At 37.3% G+C, this 17968-nt stretch overlaps 1 protein-coding gene across 2 annotated transcripts in view; it reads right to left on the minus strand.

The window, feature by feature from the left end:
- MACO1 (macoilin 1) overlaps positions 1-17968 on the minus strand; it is a 68625-nt gene that overhangs the window by 37752 nt on the left and 12905 nt on the right. Inside the window, exons 2-6 of one of the 2 annotated variants that reach the window (XM_068967752.1) lie at positions 16161-16302; positions 14463-14589; positions 10618-10741; positions 8699-8877; positions 7000-7501 (exon numbers count right to left, since the gene is read on the minus strand). In XM_068967752.1, the coding sequence (XP_068823853.1) occupies positions 7000-7501; positions 8699-8877; positions 10618-10741; positions 14463-14589; positions 16161-16302 (1074 nt within the window). The remainder of the gene's footprint in view (positions 1-6999; positions 7502-8698; positions 8878-10617; positions 10742-14462; positions 14590-16160; positions 16303-17968) is intronic. The other variant, XM_068967753.1, reaches the window with a different exon arrangement.

A 17968-nucleotide genomic window follows, 5' to 3' on the forward strand; every position in this document is an offset into this window, starting at 1 on the left:
TACTGAATCCACTGATAATTAAAAATCAGTATCTAAAAATATGGCCCTTTCCTTTCAGTGGATATCTAACTTTAAATTGTCTGTAGATGTCCTGAAATGGGGCTTCCCAGGTGGCCTGGGGGTAAAGAACCGCCTGCCAATGCAGGAGACTCAGGAGATATGGATTCCATCCAGGGTGAGAAGATCCCCCGGAGAAGGAAATGGCAACCTGCTCCAGTATTCTTGCTTGGCGGGCTGCATTCCATGGACTTGCAAAGTTGGACACAACTGAGTGCGTGCGCACGTCTTAAAATGTGGGGAAATGAAAAATTGGAAGTAGTGTAAATTGTCTGTTGTTTGTCCCCAAACAGCAAGACCACACTAAGGAGTCTTCTATAAGGCAGAGGTTACACAACAATCTAAACCACTGGTATCTGGAGACAAGATTAAGTTCAGACTGAGAACTGCTTAGTCAAACCACCGGGGCCATCTGTGCCACCAGCCGAGTCCCATCAAGGAAGAAAGTTGGCTGCTCTTAGCTTTTGCTATCTTTGTCCCTCATAAGAAAAACATAAAATCACAAAACATAAACATAAGATTTATAATGGCTAGAAAGTGGAATGAAGGCCAGTGACATTCTGCTCGCCCACCAGCTTAAATTAGAAAGAGATGAGTCACCAATACTCATATCACAGCCTACTAAAACACAATACTAATCAATATAGTCACTGATGGACCAGGACATTATAAAGCCTATTTATCAACTATGTTATCATCAATCTATATGCTCCCAAAATATTTCCCTAAGACCCAGAAGTGGTAATATAAGTTAGTTCCTGGTATGAATGTACATTAAACACTCCTCTGTGTAAGTGAATGGGTTAGAATTTCTTAGAGAGCTCCTCTACCCCTTCAAACCCCTACCCTCCCCCACCCCCGCCACCCCACCGCCACACCTTTGCTGAGGCAGGGCTACCAAACTTGCTTAGTGATTACTGGAAAAGTCCTAATAAACGTTCTCTACCTTTCCCCCAAGGCTCTTAAGTCTCCAACTATGCGGAACTGTATGAACAAACTAAGTTATAACATTTTGGTATGCCTGAAATAGCCAAATGAATTTAGAGAAGGAAAAAAAAAAGAGTGACTATTCAATAAATTACAGCATTCCCCAGATTTCCATTTTCCCCTGAAGAAAAGCTACCCCCACTTCTGCCCTCAGAACCTACCACGATGGCCATGCCCATGCCTCAGACTTCTCAAGCAGTCACGGTGGCCTTTCCCCAGGGTTGAGGTTTACATCCCCTATCTTAAGTTCCCCAATTCGAGGCTCTCGGGTCTGCTCTGTCAACGTAGGCCTAGCCCAGGTTTATTCCTAAAGAGCAAATTCCCTGCTAGGGGGCTCCAGGCTGTCTGAACTAGACTAACTCCCACGGAGTCCTAATGAGAGCTGCATTCTTAGAGATCCTATAAATTTTCAGGGGTACCAACGGATGGCCACCATCTGTTCAGAAATAAATATACCCCTGTGTCTTTGGCAAGAGCATGAATTTTTAAAATTCTTAAAACAGTATCTCTCTGGAAAAAAGGAAAATTAAACAAATTCTAAAATTCTAAGCATTTCTTCTATACATTTTAGCCAAAAGAGCACAAAATTTAGCTCTGGTGCCAACCCTTGTGCCAACTTTAGATGTATATATATTTGAAACAAACAAAAACACAAGAATTTGTAAAAAAATTTAAAAACCAGAACAATAAAGCAGGTTGATGTAACTTTTTATAAGCAGCACATTACTAACAGCAAAGGCAGAAGTCATGAAACTTTGGTTCTGGTCCTTGTAACTGTCCCTCCAGCTGGTTACTGCTAAGTCACTTCAGTCGTGTCCGACTCCGTGCAACCCCATAGACGGCAGCCCACCTGGCTCCTCTGTCCCTGGGATTCTCCAGGCAAGAACACTGGAGTGGGCTGCCATGTCCTTCTCCAATGCATGAAAGTGACAAGTGAAAGTGAAGTCGCTCAATCGTGTCCTACTCTTAGCAACCCCATGGACTGCAGCCTTCCAGGCTCCTCCATCCATGGGATTTTCCAGGCAAGAGTACTAGAGTGGGGTGCCATTGCCTTCTCCAAGCTGGTTACTAGGACTAGTCATTTAATTTTCCAAGACTTGTTTACTTCACTGATGAAACGACAGGGCTGGGGAGGCTGGTCTAAATATCTCTGCAACATTCTAAATTCTACTCAGTTTCATTAAATGCATCTCTTCTAGGCAAAGTGTGGATACTTTTCCTTTATGACTCTTCACACCAAACATTATTCAACTACGTTAAAGAGTTGATATCTTACTAAGTATGAGAAACAAGAAAGATTAATCTGTCTTGAACACGAAAACAAAGAAAGAAAAAGGGGGATGGAAATAAAACAAAGAGACTTCTACTTCAACATTTCTACAGAATATGGATCACTTTACATTTTGGACCCAGTTTTAAATCCTCTCCCTTAACCAGGAAACTGAAACAAGTAACAAATCCCAAACAAGAAACCCCACAGTCTTGGGCTGTGTTTGAGAGGAAGCATTGTGCCAAGTACAAACAAAAGTGCTGGCTCTTCTGCTGCGGGCCCTGAAACTACAGGAAAGCAGCTCAGGTGTTACACCCAGACCTACTAGACCTCAGATCACGGAATGATCACACAGACTGCCACGGAATATGCCACATCAAGTGAAAACCAGGGTTAGGCTAGGTTGGGAAAATGATTTCAATATAATTTAGGTGAAAAATCAGGACTAAAAAAACTACACAAACGCTATGGCCACATCTATATAAATTCAGCTGATGAAAATACAACAAAAATTTAAGTGATTTGTGTCATATATTTCCTTCTTTCCACCTAAATTTTCTGTAATTTTCTGCACGCTTAAAATATTTAAAAACTGACCACTGGAGGAAAAAATTGAGCAAACCTCAGTCTAATTTACATGATTCCTTTTTAATCTGCCAGCACGCAGCTAAAATAACTGATCTTTCTCATTGCTTTTTTGTTTATATATAGCATTTTTTCCATGTCAAAATTAAAAATATTTTTGGCTACCAACATTATAAGTCTGTTTCTAAATAACTTGGGTAAAGAATTCAGAAATCAAGCTGGCAGAAATTGGGTCATTTTGTAAGATACTTATTTCTCAAATCAAAAGATGCTTTAGCAAGTTCCCAAACTTTTCCTGGAAAGTGGCCTACAAGCAATGCTTACTGCCAAGTTCCTCACCTTCCCCAACCTGAGCAATCTACCAGCATGCTTTTTAGTTGCTGGCTAGGAAGATCTTTGGCTTTGTAGGCAAGAGAGTTTCTGTCACAACTACTCAACTCTGCCACCATAAACCAGCCACAGACACTACACAAATGGATGAGTGTGGCTACGTTTCAATAAAACTTACTTTACAAAAACAGGCAGTGGGCCAGCTTTGGCCTGTGTGCAGTCATTTGTCAGTCTGTGGTATACAGCACACTAGAGAACATCCTTGGAGTTTGGAGAGACAATGAAAAGACCCGAAGGACTGCTTGCTCCTTCACAGGGAATGACCATCAGATCTTACTTTGACAGCCATACCAATCTTTGAGACTGCTCTTTCAAAGTGGTATATTAATGAATTCCCCCTGCAAAGACAATGAATTGGTTCCTCAAATATAGCAGTTTTCAACCATGATATTGAGACACACATAGCTATGTGAATGTGTCGCATTTACTAATACAACAACACTGGTTTTCAAGTAATTTTTTAAAAATTTACAAAACGGACAATCAGTCTTATCCCTCTTATCCCTCTAGCCAGCCTGGACCTGTACACAGCCCTGGATGTACCTGGAAGAGTGAAGAACTCATGTACAAACTGTTGAAGAGACTTCAAGCCCAGCCTTTTTCATCTGAAGATAACAAATCCACTCTCTGGCTAACAGCTCAAACATGTCAGGTTTGGATCCGTTAAGAGTCTTAATATTCATCAAAACATATATGAAGTCAAGCAAGATAGATTTTCCTTTCATAAACTTTCACTGTTATCACAGAAAAACTTGAAAATGCATGAAAGATGAAATAAAAACTAAAAGACCCAATATTATCAAGGAGAAACTACTATTATCGTTTTGGCTCCTTTCTCGTCAAACCCTTTCTCTGTGTATATCAGAAAAACAATGCTTTCAGTAAGATTCCTCTCTACTTTCTTCATGAAGTATTATATTATAAGCACTATCCTGTATTTCTGTCTCAAAATATGACTTTTAACATCTGTATTAAAAATCCATCAAATAGATGGACTATATTTAAGTTTCTCACCTATTGTTGGATATTTACATCATCTATTTGTTATAATATTACATGAAAAGTTGAAAATAATCCCATGGAAGCTTATGAAACTATTTAATATTTTATATTTATGTATTTGACAGCAGGTATACTCGGAGGAATTGGGGGCAGGAGGAGAAGGGGACGATAGAGGATGAGATGGCTGGAAGGCATCACTGACTCGATGGACATGAGTTTGAGTGAACTCCGGAAGTTGGTGATGGACAGGGAGGCCTGGTGTGCTGTGATTCATGGGGTCGCAGAGTCGGACACAACTCAGCGACTGAACTGAACTGATTCCCTAAAACAGAGTAATACTCTGGAGCCCTTCAGATCAAGGCACATCAGAATACACATCAGTGACCACAGGAAGAGGTATATACCCCAGGAGCGGCTCAGGAGCACTGGACCCACGACTAGAAAACGGGCCATCTGAGTTCTTGAAATTCTTTATTAAAGGCAGATGAGGTAGTAGAGATAACCAACATGACAAGTGGGGCCCAAGTGAGATGGTATCACAGAACTGAGCCTTGATTGCTCTCTCTGTAACATCCAACAGAGGAAAATTGTTTTGACTTGCCTGCTATTATTAAAATTGTGCAGGAGAGAGGTGTTGAAAAGCTGGTGGCAGATGTTTCATTTATAGCATATAGTAAATTTGTGAGATATTCACTTTGACATAGAAGGTCAACTAATTGGTCTTTTTCCCCTGAGCAAATGAAAGACAGCTATCTGCTGAGTATTTTCTCCGCAGGGCACGATGGGGCAGAATGTCAAAAAAAAACCCACATGTGAATGTCAGCCTGGTAACAGCAGCAGCATGGTATGTTTCCAATAGTGGCCAAGGGTTATGAAACCTCTAGAGCCTTAAGAAGTAGAATCCACCTGTATTTCCCTTTATCTAGCTGCCAATCAGAAAACTAAAACAAATTATTAATCTAATTCATATAATTTACAATACTAGAAACTTTCCCTCATGAATGATCTGCTCTGAAACAAGCCAAACAGGAACATGAGATAACTTAGAGGAGAGAGGGAGTCACAGCAGCCCTCTTGAGCTATGTACTTTTTGAAAGGTCCATGAAATAATGCCATTTACAATAATATGGATGGATATAGAGATTATTACACTAAGTGAAGTTAGAGAAAGACAAATGCCATATGATTTCATTTATATGTGCAATCTAAAATATGGCAAAATGAATTTATTTGCAAAACAGAAAAAGACACATAGACACAGAAAACAAACTTACAGTAATCAAAGAGGAAAGGGGGTAGGGGGATAAATTAGGAGCTTGGGACTGGCAGACACCAACTACTACACATAAAATAGATAAACAACAAAGTTTTACTGTATAGCACAGAGGACTATATTCAATATCCTATAATAAACCACAATGGAAAAGAATATGAAAAAAAATGTAGAGATATATGTATAACTAAATCACTTAGCTGTATACCAGAACCTAACACAATACTGTAAATCAATTACACTCCAATTTTAAAAAAATACTAAAGAGAAAAAAAATATAAAAGCTCCACTTCAGATCTCAGTTTCCAAATTGAAAGATATGAAGTACAAGACTCTTGAGAGTCCCTTGGACTGCAAGGGGATCAAACCAGTCAATACTAAAGGAATCAGTCCTGAATATTCATTGGAAGGACTGAGGCTGAAGCTTCAATACTCTGGCCACCTGATGCAAAAAACTGACTCATTAGAAAAGACCCTGACGCTGGGAAAGATTGAGGGCAGGAGGAGGAGATGACAGAGGGTGAGGTGGTTGGATGGCATCACCAACTCGATGGACATGAGTTTGAACAAGCTCCAGGAGTTGGCGATGGACAGGGAAGCCTGGCTTGTTGCAGTCCATGGGGTCGCAAAGAGTCGGACACAACTAAGCAACTGAACTGACTGATGAAGTAAAAGGAACGTATGTGTATTTTATAAAATATATAGAACACAGCAAAATTAAGTCTGAGCCAATCAAGGTAATACAACAATGTTCATCTTTAACTTAAACATGGGAAAAGGAACATTTCTAATTAAAATCTGTATCTAACACTGAATAGTTGACCCTTGAACAATATGCAGATTAAGCCCAGTAATAATTTATAGTTGGCCCTCCATATCCATGGCTCCTCCACATCCACAAACTCAGCCAACTAGGGGCTATGTAGTACTGCCGTATTTACTATTGAAAAACACGGGTAAGTGTTCCCACGCAGTTCAAACCCGTGTTATTCAAGGATTAACTGCATTTACCTATGGAATTTTTAGAAAGAAGATTATTTTTTGTACCTGTCTGACAAAGATTTGCATGAACAGGCCACAAACTCTTCTTTTCGTGTCTATGCCACATGATCTTTGGATATGCAAACTGAAGAAAAGACTAAAGATACGCCTCTCAAAACCACAAGAAAAATCAAGTCGTGTGTAAATTTGTCAAATGTGGGAAGTAACCACTATCACCTCACACTGAGCACACTGGGAAGAGCTTTAGTCAATGCTTCTGGATGGTGCGGGCGACCAACAGACCCGTGGGAAAGAAACACTTGTGTCCAGCACCACAGAGTTAACTGTCACAGAATCTGATCACAAACAACCTCTGCAGCCTACTCAGAAATACGCTTCTCAAGACCCAAGCCAAGCTCATGGGAAGTGTTAAGGACACAGCACACACACTTACCTTACCAGTGCGTCCGGTTTGCTTAGCTGGTTATTAGGAATACAGTTTTCCATTAAGTCCTTGTGTGCACTTGGGCTCTTGCTAGTGCATTTCTGCTTCTTCTCATTTTTACTAGATGAGGAAGGGATGCTCCCATTTGTGGCGCTGTGACTTCGAGGTGAGGAGTTCACAACGCCACTGGCATTTTTGTAGTTTTTTGAGGAAGCAGTGCAGGAGTCCTCTTTCAAGAGATTTTCTGTACTTCCCACAAGATCATTATTTAATCTTTTACTATTGATATGGTTTTCCATATACTCAATTTCTTGTATTTTAGAGTCTACAGGTTGTAGAATATTGTTGTTATTTATTCCAAGGTTGTGTTTTTTGGCATCTTTGTCTTTTTCTTTCCCTTTTTCTCGGTATTCTATCTCTGGCAAAGTTGTAGAGAGTTTTTTGTTGGCTGGGATACCTCCATTGTGGTGTATGAGGATTGAGGAATCCATATCAGGTAATCCTTTGGCTGCTACAATACCAAAAACAAACCAACAAGCAAAAAAAAACCCACACTGGACTATTTAGTTGTAAAAAACAAAATGGATTGATTCAACAAACAGTGTCATCTACACTTAGAAGCATATTACATTAAGCTGCCAACTCAATCAGAAGCAAGAACCACACCTCATTATGCTAACTTCAAGAAGCAAAGCTAAATAAATTTGAGAAGCTGCACATTTAGAATATCACCATCATTTCGAAACACCACGTCATTAAAGTTCTGACCTTGAAAAGGATATGAGGATTTTACAATTAAGTCATACCTCATTTATCAGTCAAATCAAACTTGTCTATCACTGGGGTGACAGGACATAGGCAGATCATAATCTTAAAGGCCACATTTAAGAAGATGCTTGGATTAAACAAATTTAGTAACTTTACTGAAAAGATAGATTAAATGAAACAAACAGGTGTGATGTTAGCATACAGGGCACCTATCCTTTGTCTTGCCTCTATTGTTAAAGTAATAAGTCTGTTATCATTTACTAGGCCGGTTTACAATGAATTTTCTGTATAGGTCTACATATTCAAACTCGACAAAGTGTACTTGAAGAGATAATTTTGCACCACACCAGAGAACAAGATTTTGTCATGTATCAACTAAAAACAAAAACCAAAGAAAACTAGTATTGCTGTCTGTTCACTCATTGAATTGGTTACATATTCATGAAAGAGGCTGTATTAGAAAAGGTCATTCTAAGATCCATGTTGCATTATACAAATCATTTAAAATAAGACCTAGCCATGTTTACTCTATTCAGAAGAATTCTGATTTGTAAAACAATTGTGTTTACATCTCTATCTGGCTTACACTTGGCTTGCTACAATTACAAATGCACATAGTTGCATATACTATTGTCACTGAGAATAAATATTTTAAAACCTTCATAACAAATAAAATATTAAAATAGAAAATAAACTGTAAAAGGAAATAAGTTTTAAAAATAAATATATTTAAAAGCACATGGTCTTAAGACACTAGGCAGAAAACATCATACATATTCTGTATTTCATGACCAAGTAAAGCAACAGTCCTAAAGAGGAACACCAGAAAACACAAAAAGCCATGGTAATTTCCCAAAGCCCTAGCAACTTTTCTGAAAAAATACTACTGACAAACTAATAACTAACCTATTGAGCCAACAGCTTTAGAGTAAAGACCTACCTTCCTCGGCCTCTTTTTCTTGCTTCTGTAGCATCTGTTGCTCTGGAGGGAGGGCTTGTTGAAGAAGCTGCATGTAAAATTCATTCTCTTTTTGCACTTCTTTTTGCTTCCTCAACCGCATTTTGTAGCTTACATAACTTTTGAAGCCAAAGCCCAAAGTCACCACTGGGTATCCAATACTAGAAAGAAGACAATTCTGCTAGTAAATGTAAGTTAAGAAAACAAGCAACACATGCATCAGGCGCAGGAGGACCCTATGACCGACTCGTCATTACAGATGATGGCAACAGCTGAACATCCAGTAAACACAACTCAATATGTCTGTTGCGGAAATCAGGCAGCTAGCATGAAGAACAGACCCCCGTGGAACAGCAGGACCGGTGGACCATAAGAAGCTGCCCACTAGGCCCTGGCAATCTGCAAATACACTCAAGAGGTTACCACAGAGATTGTTGGATACAGTGGCTAAAGTCTTTGATTAACATGGAACCCGCCTCATGCATAGTTAAGACTTAGGGATCTGTATGTTTTTAAGAACTAAAAAGGTAGAGATTTTATGAGTGATCATAAGTAAACATTGCAAGCATTAAAATCAAACACATCATTTGGTTTTCAATACTAGAAGGCAGGGTCAAATTCAGGTGACTCATCTTCTTGCTGCCTGAGAAATGCCTGTCACCAGCTATTCCTGGAAAATTAGTTCATAAACACTCTATCAAACATAAATTAAGAATCATTTAACCAAGTATCTGATATTATCAGAGCAAACATTTGGTTTGCACCAACAAATTAAACCAGCTGTACTTACAACTCTAATCCCTGGGACAAAAAGTTGAAATATTTTCATTCAAGCCATCAGTCTAATATTGTTTCAAAGCCTCTGAAAACACTGTCAAAACTTTTCTCAAGCTTCATTAATGCTGTTATTTAGTTGCTAAGTCATGTCCGACTCTTTTGAGACCCCACAAACTATATAGCCTGCCAGGCTCCTCTGTCCATGGGTTTTCCAAGCAAGAATACTGGAGTGGGTTGCCATTTTCTTCTCCAGAGGATCTTCCTAATCCAGAGATCGAACCTGCATCTCCTGCGTCTCCTGCATTGCAAGAGGATTCTTCACAGCCACCAGGGAAGTCTCATTAACATTAAAACTTATAATTTATCAATTATAATTAGTCTAAATGTGATCACACCACAAATTTATAGTGTCAAGTTTATTGACCAAGTCTATTTAATTCACTTGTTTGTGAAGATTTTAAACATATTGGTAACTATTTTTTGGTTGTTGATTCCTATTTGTTTTGGTTTCTGCCATAAATATTAGCAAAAATTGGTGTATTTAAAAGAAACATACATTAAGTGGTGATTTCTACAATAGATATAAACAAAAATCAAGCTTATTTTAAAAAATGTTTCATGGTTTAAGGTTAAAAATAATAGTCCTTAAAAATTAATAATAATATTATCTTGCTTTTGTAAACATGCAAAGGAAATTTTAAAATCATTTAATCTCCATGAAATAGTCATATATTTCATCAAGGCTTTTTGGAATCATTATCTGATTACAATAAAAACAGATAACAAGTATCAGACACCTATGTACATGGACCTAATTAAACACTTTACATACATCACCTCATTTCATCTTTCCCATGACACCCCGAGACAGCTTCCCAATATAAACGTAAGAGAACTAAGGCTTTGAGAGAGTGACATGTTCAAAGCACAAAGCTGTTAGGGGGCACAGCTGGGATTCAAACACTCATCTCCCTGACTAGAGGGCTCATGTTCTTTACCACACCATGTTATGCTGTCTTCTGAATTCATATAACATCTCTAAGAAAAAATTTACAATTAAATTTACCATTCTACATTGAAAACACTTAACTGGATTACAGATTAAGAATATACATAATACTCACCAGTGAGCAGCAAATGGGCGACAAAGGTCTACATGAAAATTTTTGAGATCTTTAAATCTAATTGCTGCTTCAATATAAACAAAGAGTATCCAGAGGGATACTGTGGGCAAACACACTCCCCTTTCTGTGGGAAAGCAGCAGAGAGACAAGCATCAGTGACACATTAACTAATATAACAGATGGGTTGTTTGAGAGACTGGTTCAACTACAGTAACTTTCATTTAAGATTTTGAACTAATTAAAAAGCAATTTGATCCAAGTTGAAAGCTTTCGTATGACAAAACATGCTATGGAATCACAGACAAAAATAAAAACTAGTATTCTGGCAGAAAACATTTACAACATATGTAAAACAAAGAACCATAGCCCTAGCATACAAAGACCTCCTACAAAGCAATAAAAAAGGCAACTGAAGAAAAAAATTTGGAAGTTATAAAAGAAAAAATAGTGTGTGTGTGTGCGCACGCGCTCAGTGACTCAGTTACAGACAGTTAAAAAACATGTGAAAAGATGTCAACTTCTCTACTGATTAGGGAGATAAAAATTTTTAAATGAGACTTAATTATTTTAACCTATCGGATAAAGCCAAAATTTTAAAGATGGGTAATAGTACAGGGAAGATGTGTGAATGGCTTCCCTCTCATTCTTAGCAAGAATATAAATTGGGGTAACTTTCTTATAAGGCAATTTGGCAGTATAATGAAAAATACTTATACCTTTGACCCAGAAATTCCAATTCCAGGAATGTACCCTATAGACATATAAAAGAGCCCTGGGATCAATGTATAAGAATGTTCAATGTATTATTTGCAATAGCAAAAACTAGAATTTAGAATTAACTTAAGTGCCTATCAATAGGAACTGCTGAATTATAATAAATCTATATAATGAAATATGATGCAACTTTTCAAAAGGATGAAGATCTGTATTATCATAGAATGATATGTAAAAAAAACCACAATTTTTAAAGAATGAATTACAGCACTAAGAAATGTTTCTGACATTCAAGTATTATTCAAAAAAGTTTTTTTCTTAACTACAAGCTCATATTCCTTTTGCAATTAAAAGCAATTTTCAACAGAGGAAAAAGCAATTTGCAATAGAATAAACAAGACTCAAATAATCAGATAATTTTCACTGGGTTGTAGAATCAAAGTCTGTAGGCTAGGTCCATCCATGTCAGGACACGACTAATAATGGGATATTTTATGAAGATGGAACACAAAGACATGAGACCTATAACTCTGGAAAGATCCCCTTTGAGAGTGTATAAAGCAAGCCAGTTACAGAAGAGAAAAATGGAGGGAAAACTCAGTGACCTGAAGAACTAGATGGCTTTTTTCTAAGACTCTCTGGAAGGGATGAAACAAAAGAAAAATTACAGAAAAATTAGTCCCAAAGATTAGTCCCACTTAGTCCAACTTCCTCATTTTATGGAAGAGTAAAGTGAGGCCCAGAGTTTATAGAAACTGTGTCCAAATTCACAGAAACAATACTGAATCTGCTTCTAAGGAGAATTCAAGTCCCCACAGACCTAGTCCATAAGATAAGAAGACAGGCAAAGTCCTGTGAAGACGGCTAGTGGTTTCAACCATTCTTATAGATTTAATAAACCCAAAGAGGGTATTTTTGCAAGGTAGGAAAACAAAAGTCAATCCTTAGGATTATCCATTTTCAAATTCATTTTAAAATACCTTTTAAAAAATTTACATTCTGTAAATATCCAATTTCTACATTAATTTCTAACGTTATCATAAACAAAATAAGCATATTACAGGAAAAACAGAAAAATTTGGACAAATTACTCATATTTCTACATCTAAATAAATAAAACCACACTGAAAATATTTTTGAACTAGTTTAATAGTTATGTTGTACATACAGTTTTATATCCTGTTTTCTCCCTCTTAACAACAAGGAAAAAATTAGTGACATAATATTTTCATGCTCTGTGGCAATATATAGTTTCTTCAACCATTCCTAACATTCTTTTTTAAAATGTTAAATTTTAACAACGAAAGAGAAATTAATCCCAATGTATAAAAATTGCACTCATATTTACCGGGCCTAATAAGAACACAGGGTTTGTTCTGTTTGCTGGCTAACCACTCCAAATTAAAACGCACTTCATAACTTAGGTATTCCAACATGCATTTCTGAGCCTAGAGCTAAAGAGAGACCAATATCATTTATTATATTAGCTTCATTGCTGCCTTGTGGGTCACCCACTGAATTCCAATAAGTTCTAATAATAGTTACATGAGTAGCTTTTTCTCAACTAATAAGACACTATTAAAGCAACTTAGAAAATCACTATAGTTCATCAGAGTCACAGAATATTTGAGCTGGAAGGTTCCCTTAATTATTATCTAGATCACTCCACCCTCATATGACAGAAAGAAGCTGAGACCTAGAGAGAATAAGTGTAAATGGCAACTCACTCGAAACTGAGGCCCAGGACAAGAAAATACAAGTAAAACCCGGTATATAGAAAAATCACTTTAACTAGAGGAAAGCAGACTAAGGAAGAAGCACGCTAGCTTATAAATTCAGTCAGATACGAGAGAGTGCTAAAGATGGAGAAAACCATGCTCACAGCAGATACTTTAAAAATACAGCTGAGTCGTGCCTCCTAACATGGGACAAACATCATCCTTTTAGCATTTAGAGAAGAGGATGAATGCTGCTCCAGACAGCTTTTATTAGTTGGTGCTCTTTCAGTGGTCAAAATGCTACAGGTTACAGCTGGGCCTAGGAATCAAGTTTCATGCCACTTTTGCAGACAAGTGCGACATCCCCACATGTCTGTGAGCCAGTCCTCACATCCCCATGTGTCCTACGCACAGGCTTCGTAGTGGACTGGAGTTATTAAAACAGCTTATCTCATCTTAGTCTGTAATAGCATAAGAATAGCTCTAAGAAGGGAGGTGACTATGTAGTTCCACTCAAGCCAGAACACACCTGAAATGTACACTGTGGTTTAGAGAGCCACTGAGAATTAGGGAGACCAAAATGGTGAAAGTGCTTAAAATAACATACAAGGAAAAGCTGATGAGATCAGAGATGCTTTGTCTACAGAAAAGAACGAGAGGATATGACAGTGTGTTTTAGTCTAAAGAAATGTTAACATGGATGGAACAGTACACCTACTCAGTGTGGCTCTAACACAGGGGTCCAATGTTTGGATTAGAGGGAAGGTCTGTAAGTCTGCTGAAACTGAAAAAATATATATTCTCTATATTCCCATATATTTTTCTGGAGAAAGCACTTTATCAACTCAAAGTGATCAGTGCACCCCAAGACAGTCAAGATATCCTGGTTCAAAAGAGTAAGAAGGAAAATTCTGGCTCAGTACGAGGAAGAATTTTCTATTCCAATTGCCCCAAAACAACACTAGTAAGTTCCTTGTCACTGTAGATTTTCAATCAGAGATTAAAACACCATGTGCCAGCAATGCTGTGGGGATTCTTATACTAAGTAAGGGTTCAACTAAATGACTTCTGACATTCCTTTCAATGCTGAAGCTGCAGGAACATTTTTCTTATTTGGCACATGGCTGTCTTCAAGTCTACCTAAATAATAACTGCTTCAATTTTTAAAAAAATATGGATACTTCATAATGAGAGTTGGTAACTGAAATGCCTACAATCAAAATACCAAATCATAAAGGCTTAAACTTTTAATAAAAAAGAAATACACTTGAAAGGTATACTATAATCTATTATGAAAAGGGATCTTTAAAATGTCCACATTAAACTCAATTCTAAATAATTTATTCAAGGAAATCACAGTTTAGAAGTTTGAATCTAAGATTTCAATCCATCTAAGAAACCATTAAGACTTACCTGTGTGCCATACGTATTGAACCCACACATATGTACTAGCAGCAAAAAAAAGCCATTGAATGGGTATAAATAGCAGACATATTATATTTGACGTGAATGCTACACAAACAAAAAATACTGAGAAGGCCTAAAGGGAAAGACAAAATAAAAAGCACACATTAGAACTTGTTCATTTCAAGCAGAGATTATTAAAAGCACGTTGAACAAAATCTCTGAAGCTGCTATGCAATAACTATAGAGCAAGTTACAATAGGAAATTTTAAATATTTAAAATCACCCATATAAAAAGATGTGGTTAATTCAGCATTGAAGAGTAATCCTATTTATGGCCTCAAATCATGAAGAATTGGACCAGAATAAATTGAGGTTGATTCACAGTGAGTTTATTTGGACTCCACAGGTGGGTTACCTAAAAGAAATAGAATTTAACACAGAAAATTCTCCTCTCTCACCACAAAACATTACTAAATAGCCTCATTCTTAAAGGATAGGCTGTTGGAGCACAGATGAGACACAACTATGGTTAAGAATAGCACAGATGTCCAACAATGCAGCTTCCTCTGGACACATCATTATCTACTGCTAACAGGACACGAGCCCGAAACCATCTTTTCAAGGCAAGGATTTGCTCTGACCAGAGTATCAGGCCTGGGTAGAAGAGTTCCAGGTTTAAGATGTGACTGTGGAACACAACAGAACTACAGGTCAATCAAGGGAGCAAGTCCAGGCCTGTGCCCTTGCTCTAATCCAGCAGTTCTCAAAACACGGTCTGGGGATCTCTGGGGATTTCTGAGATCCTTTCAGAAGTCTTCCAAGTAAAATAATTTCATAATAATACTAAGGCATTATCTCTTTCACACTCATTTACTCAGGAGTACGGTGGTGTCTTCTAGAATACATGACATTGATATTCACTGATTAAAATCACTGATTACATGATATTGGTAATAACTGAGTTTAGAAGTAGATATGAAAATCAGCTGTCTTCAATTAAGCCAAACATTAGAGAGGTTTTCAAAAATGTAGTCAATCTTTTAATTTCTTTTTTGTTTTAGAAAATACAGCTAGGTTTTCATTTTAAAATTTAATGTGTATTAACATGTAATGGGTTTATTATAGTTATTGTAAGTGATTTAAGTATTAAATTTTCATTTTAAATTTTATTTTAAATAAAATTTAAAATTTTTATTTAAATTAAATAAGCATCAAAATTTTTCCTAGACTTAATTTCTAATATAGTAAATATGGATAAATGTAACCCACACAAATAAAAGCCTTCTGGAGTCCTCAATAGCTGTTAAGAGTGTAAAGTGTCTTGAGCACAAAAAGTTTGAGAACCACTGTTCTAACTCTAACCCACTCCCTAAGCCAGAGGCTTCAGAGGTACTTCAGAGGAGGGCTGGGTAGGTAATTACTGCTTCCCCTGCTACTCTGCCTCTCCCTCCTGAAAGCCTCCCTCCCTCCCCTTCTTTTCACTGGAATGGGCAAGGAGGAGGGAGTGTAATGATCTGATCAGTGGATTTAGACAAAGTGGCCTGAAAGGGCAGTTTCAGCCCACAGACCCTATTAGCTCAATACAGTCACCTAAGTATTGCTAATAAAATCTACTTTGAACAGTTACACTAGCAGTTATTGAAGACTTTCTTAGAAGGGTAATTAAATCCTTTATACTTAAAAAACATGTATTAATAAACATACCAGTCCCTGGTATCTGAAGGAATCATAGACGCTTCTGATGAAAAGCCAAAATGGCCATAGGTACTCAAATCTGAATTCCAGGACAAAATCTGCCAGGAGGACAAGTGCCCACACCACCAGGAACTTCAGGTATAAGAATGTACTGCAAAATATAAAAATAAAGAATTTAAGGTCATTGGTGAAGAACTAGAAAATGAAAATGCACTACTTTATTTAAAAGAGAAAAAATATCTTCCTATACTATGAAAACAATGGAGATAAAAGACAAAAAGAGATGCTGCCCTGGCCCATGTAAATTTTAAAAGCTCTGGTGTTCATTCTGAGACCCACAACTATCAAAATAAGATGATGACCCAAAATGCTTAATTCCATTTAAGATGGAAAAAGCTCATTTAAATTTCACCACTATTTTAAAATGTGCTAAGTGTCTGACTTCAAAATACTGCAAGACTCTCAAAATTACAGCTTTCAAGCTGTTCGTCATTAGAAGAAATGTCATGGTTGAGCAGCTTCAAATTTGCTGTTTCCCCACCCCTCTACATCTGTTTGAAGTCTTTGAAATTCTTGATGCGCATCCCTACATGCTTGAAGAATTTTGTATTTTTCCCCCTCTTTCTCCTCTTGCCTCTCTCTATAGTATTCATCTGCATTAACCAAACAAAAACCAAATAACTTCCCCAAATAGACAGACATTAACTTAGGGAGCAGATGCCAATCACTTCTAAAGGCTATGAGGGTATCAAAATGCACATTAAAGGAAAAACCATGAAGGACCCCAGCGCTGCCCTCGGTGAGATACTGATGTGTCCTCCCACCTCCCTTTGGACTTTTGTGAAGTAGGAACACACTCTGATAAGCCAGTCAGAACACCTATCTAACCACTGTATAATCTCAAAGCAAACTAAGGGCTTGGGTTAAAAAAAACAAAAACACTTTTCATATAATCTAAAATCCCATTCTTTGAATTCATTAGTTGTATTAAAGATAATGAAGCTTTCAAACTATGCCTATTAATAAGTCTCTAAGGTCTTTAAGGTCTTTAGTCTGGTCAGTTCTAGAGCAGGTTAAATATAGGTATTTAAAAAAAAGATTTTCCACGATATTCAGGTCGGAAATGCCTAAATTCGCTTTGACTTGGGTTATAGCTTTGCAGGGTGTTCTGCAACAGAAACATTCCAATACTGCTGTGATTAAATCAGCTGTTTGAATATACACCATGAAATAATTTTACAATATATTAAAATAAGGTACATAAAGACTTATACTCTTGGGGGTAAAATTAATAAAGCAGGATCCAGCATAGAGGATTCTTTCGATGCCCTATAAAGCCACACAGGTAAAGAATGTCAGAAACAGACACAAATGACCCTTAATGTTATATAGTGGGGTTCCCTGGTGGCTAGACAGTAAAGAGTCTGCCTGCAATCTGGGAGATGTGGGTTTGACTCCCAGGTTATAGTATCATGGGGATACATAATTTGCAACTAGAGTCAATTTCTAATACTGATTCTTGGTAGAACTTCTTTAGGCATGACAGTAAGTTCTGATGAAGAGGTTTGCTGTACAATCAAGGAACCCAAGGCAAACTAGAACACAGGTTTGACTCTTAAGTCCGACTTTTACTTTCATCTCACTGGAGTCACATTAGCCAGATGAGAACAGAGCTCTCATTCTCATTCATTAAACCCACTGCTGATCCAGTGAAGAGCAAGGCATAGCTTGTTAGAAGGAATAACTGAGTCATGCAGGCATTCAGGAGCACAGATGTAGTCTGAAACTAGATTTCCAAGTTTGGCTTTAAAACTAAG

Source organism: Capricornis sumatraensis, chromosome 3 (genome assembly GCF_032405125.1).
Source record: "Capricornis sumatraensis isolate serow.1 chromosome 3, serow.2, whole genome shotgun sequence".
NCBI classification, from domain to species: Eukaryota; Metazoa; Chordata; class Mammalia; order Artiodactyla; family Bovidae; genus Capricornis; species Capricornis sumatraensis.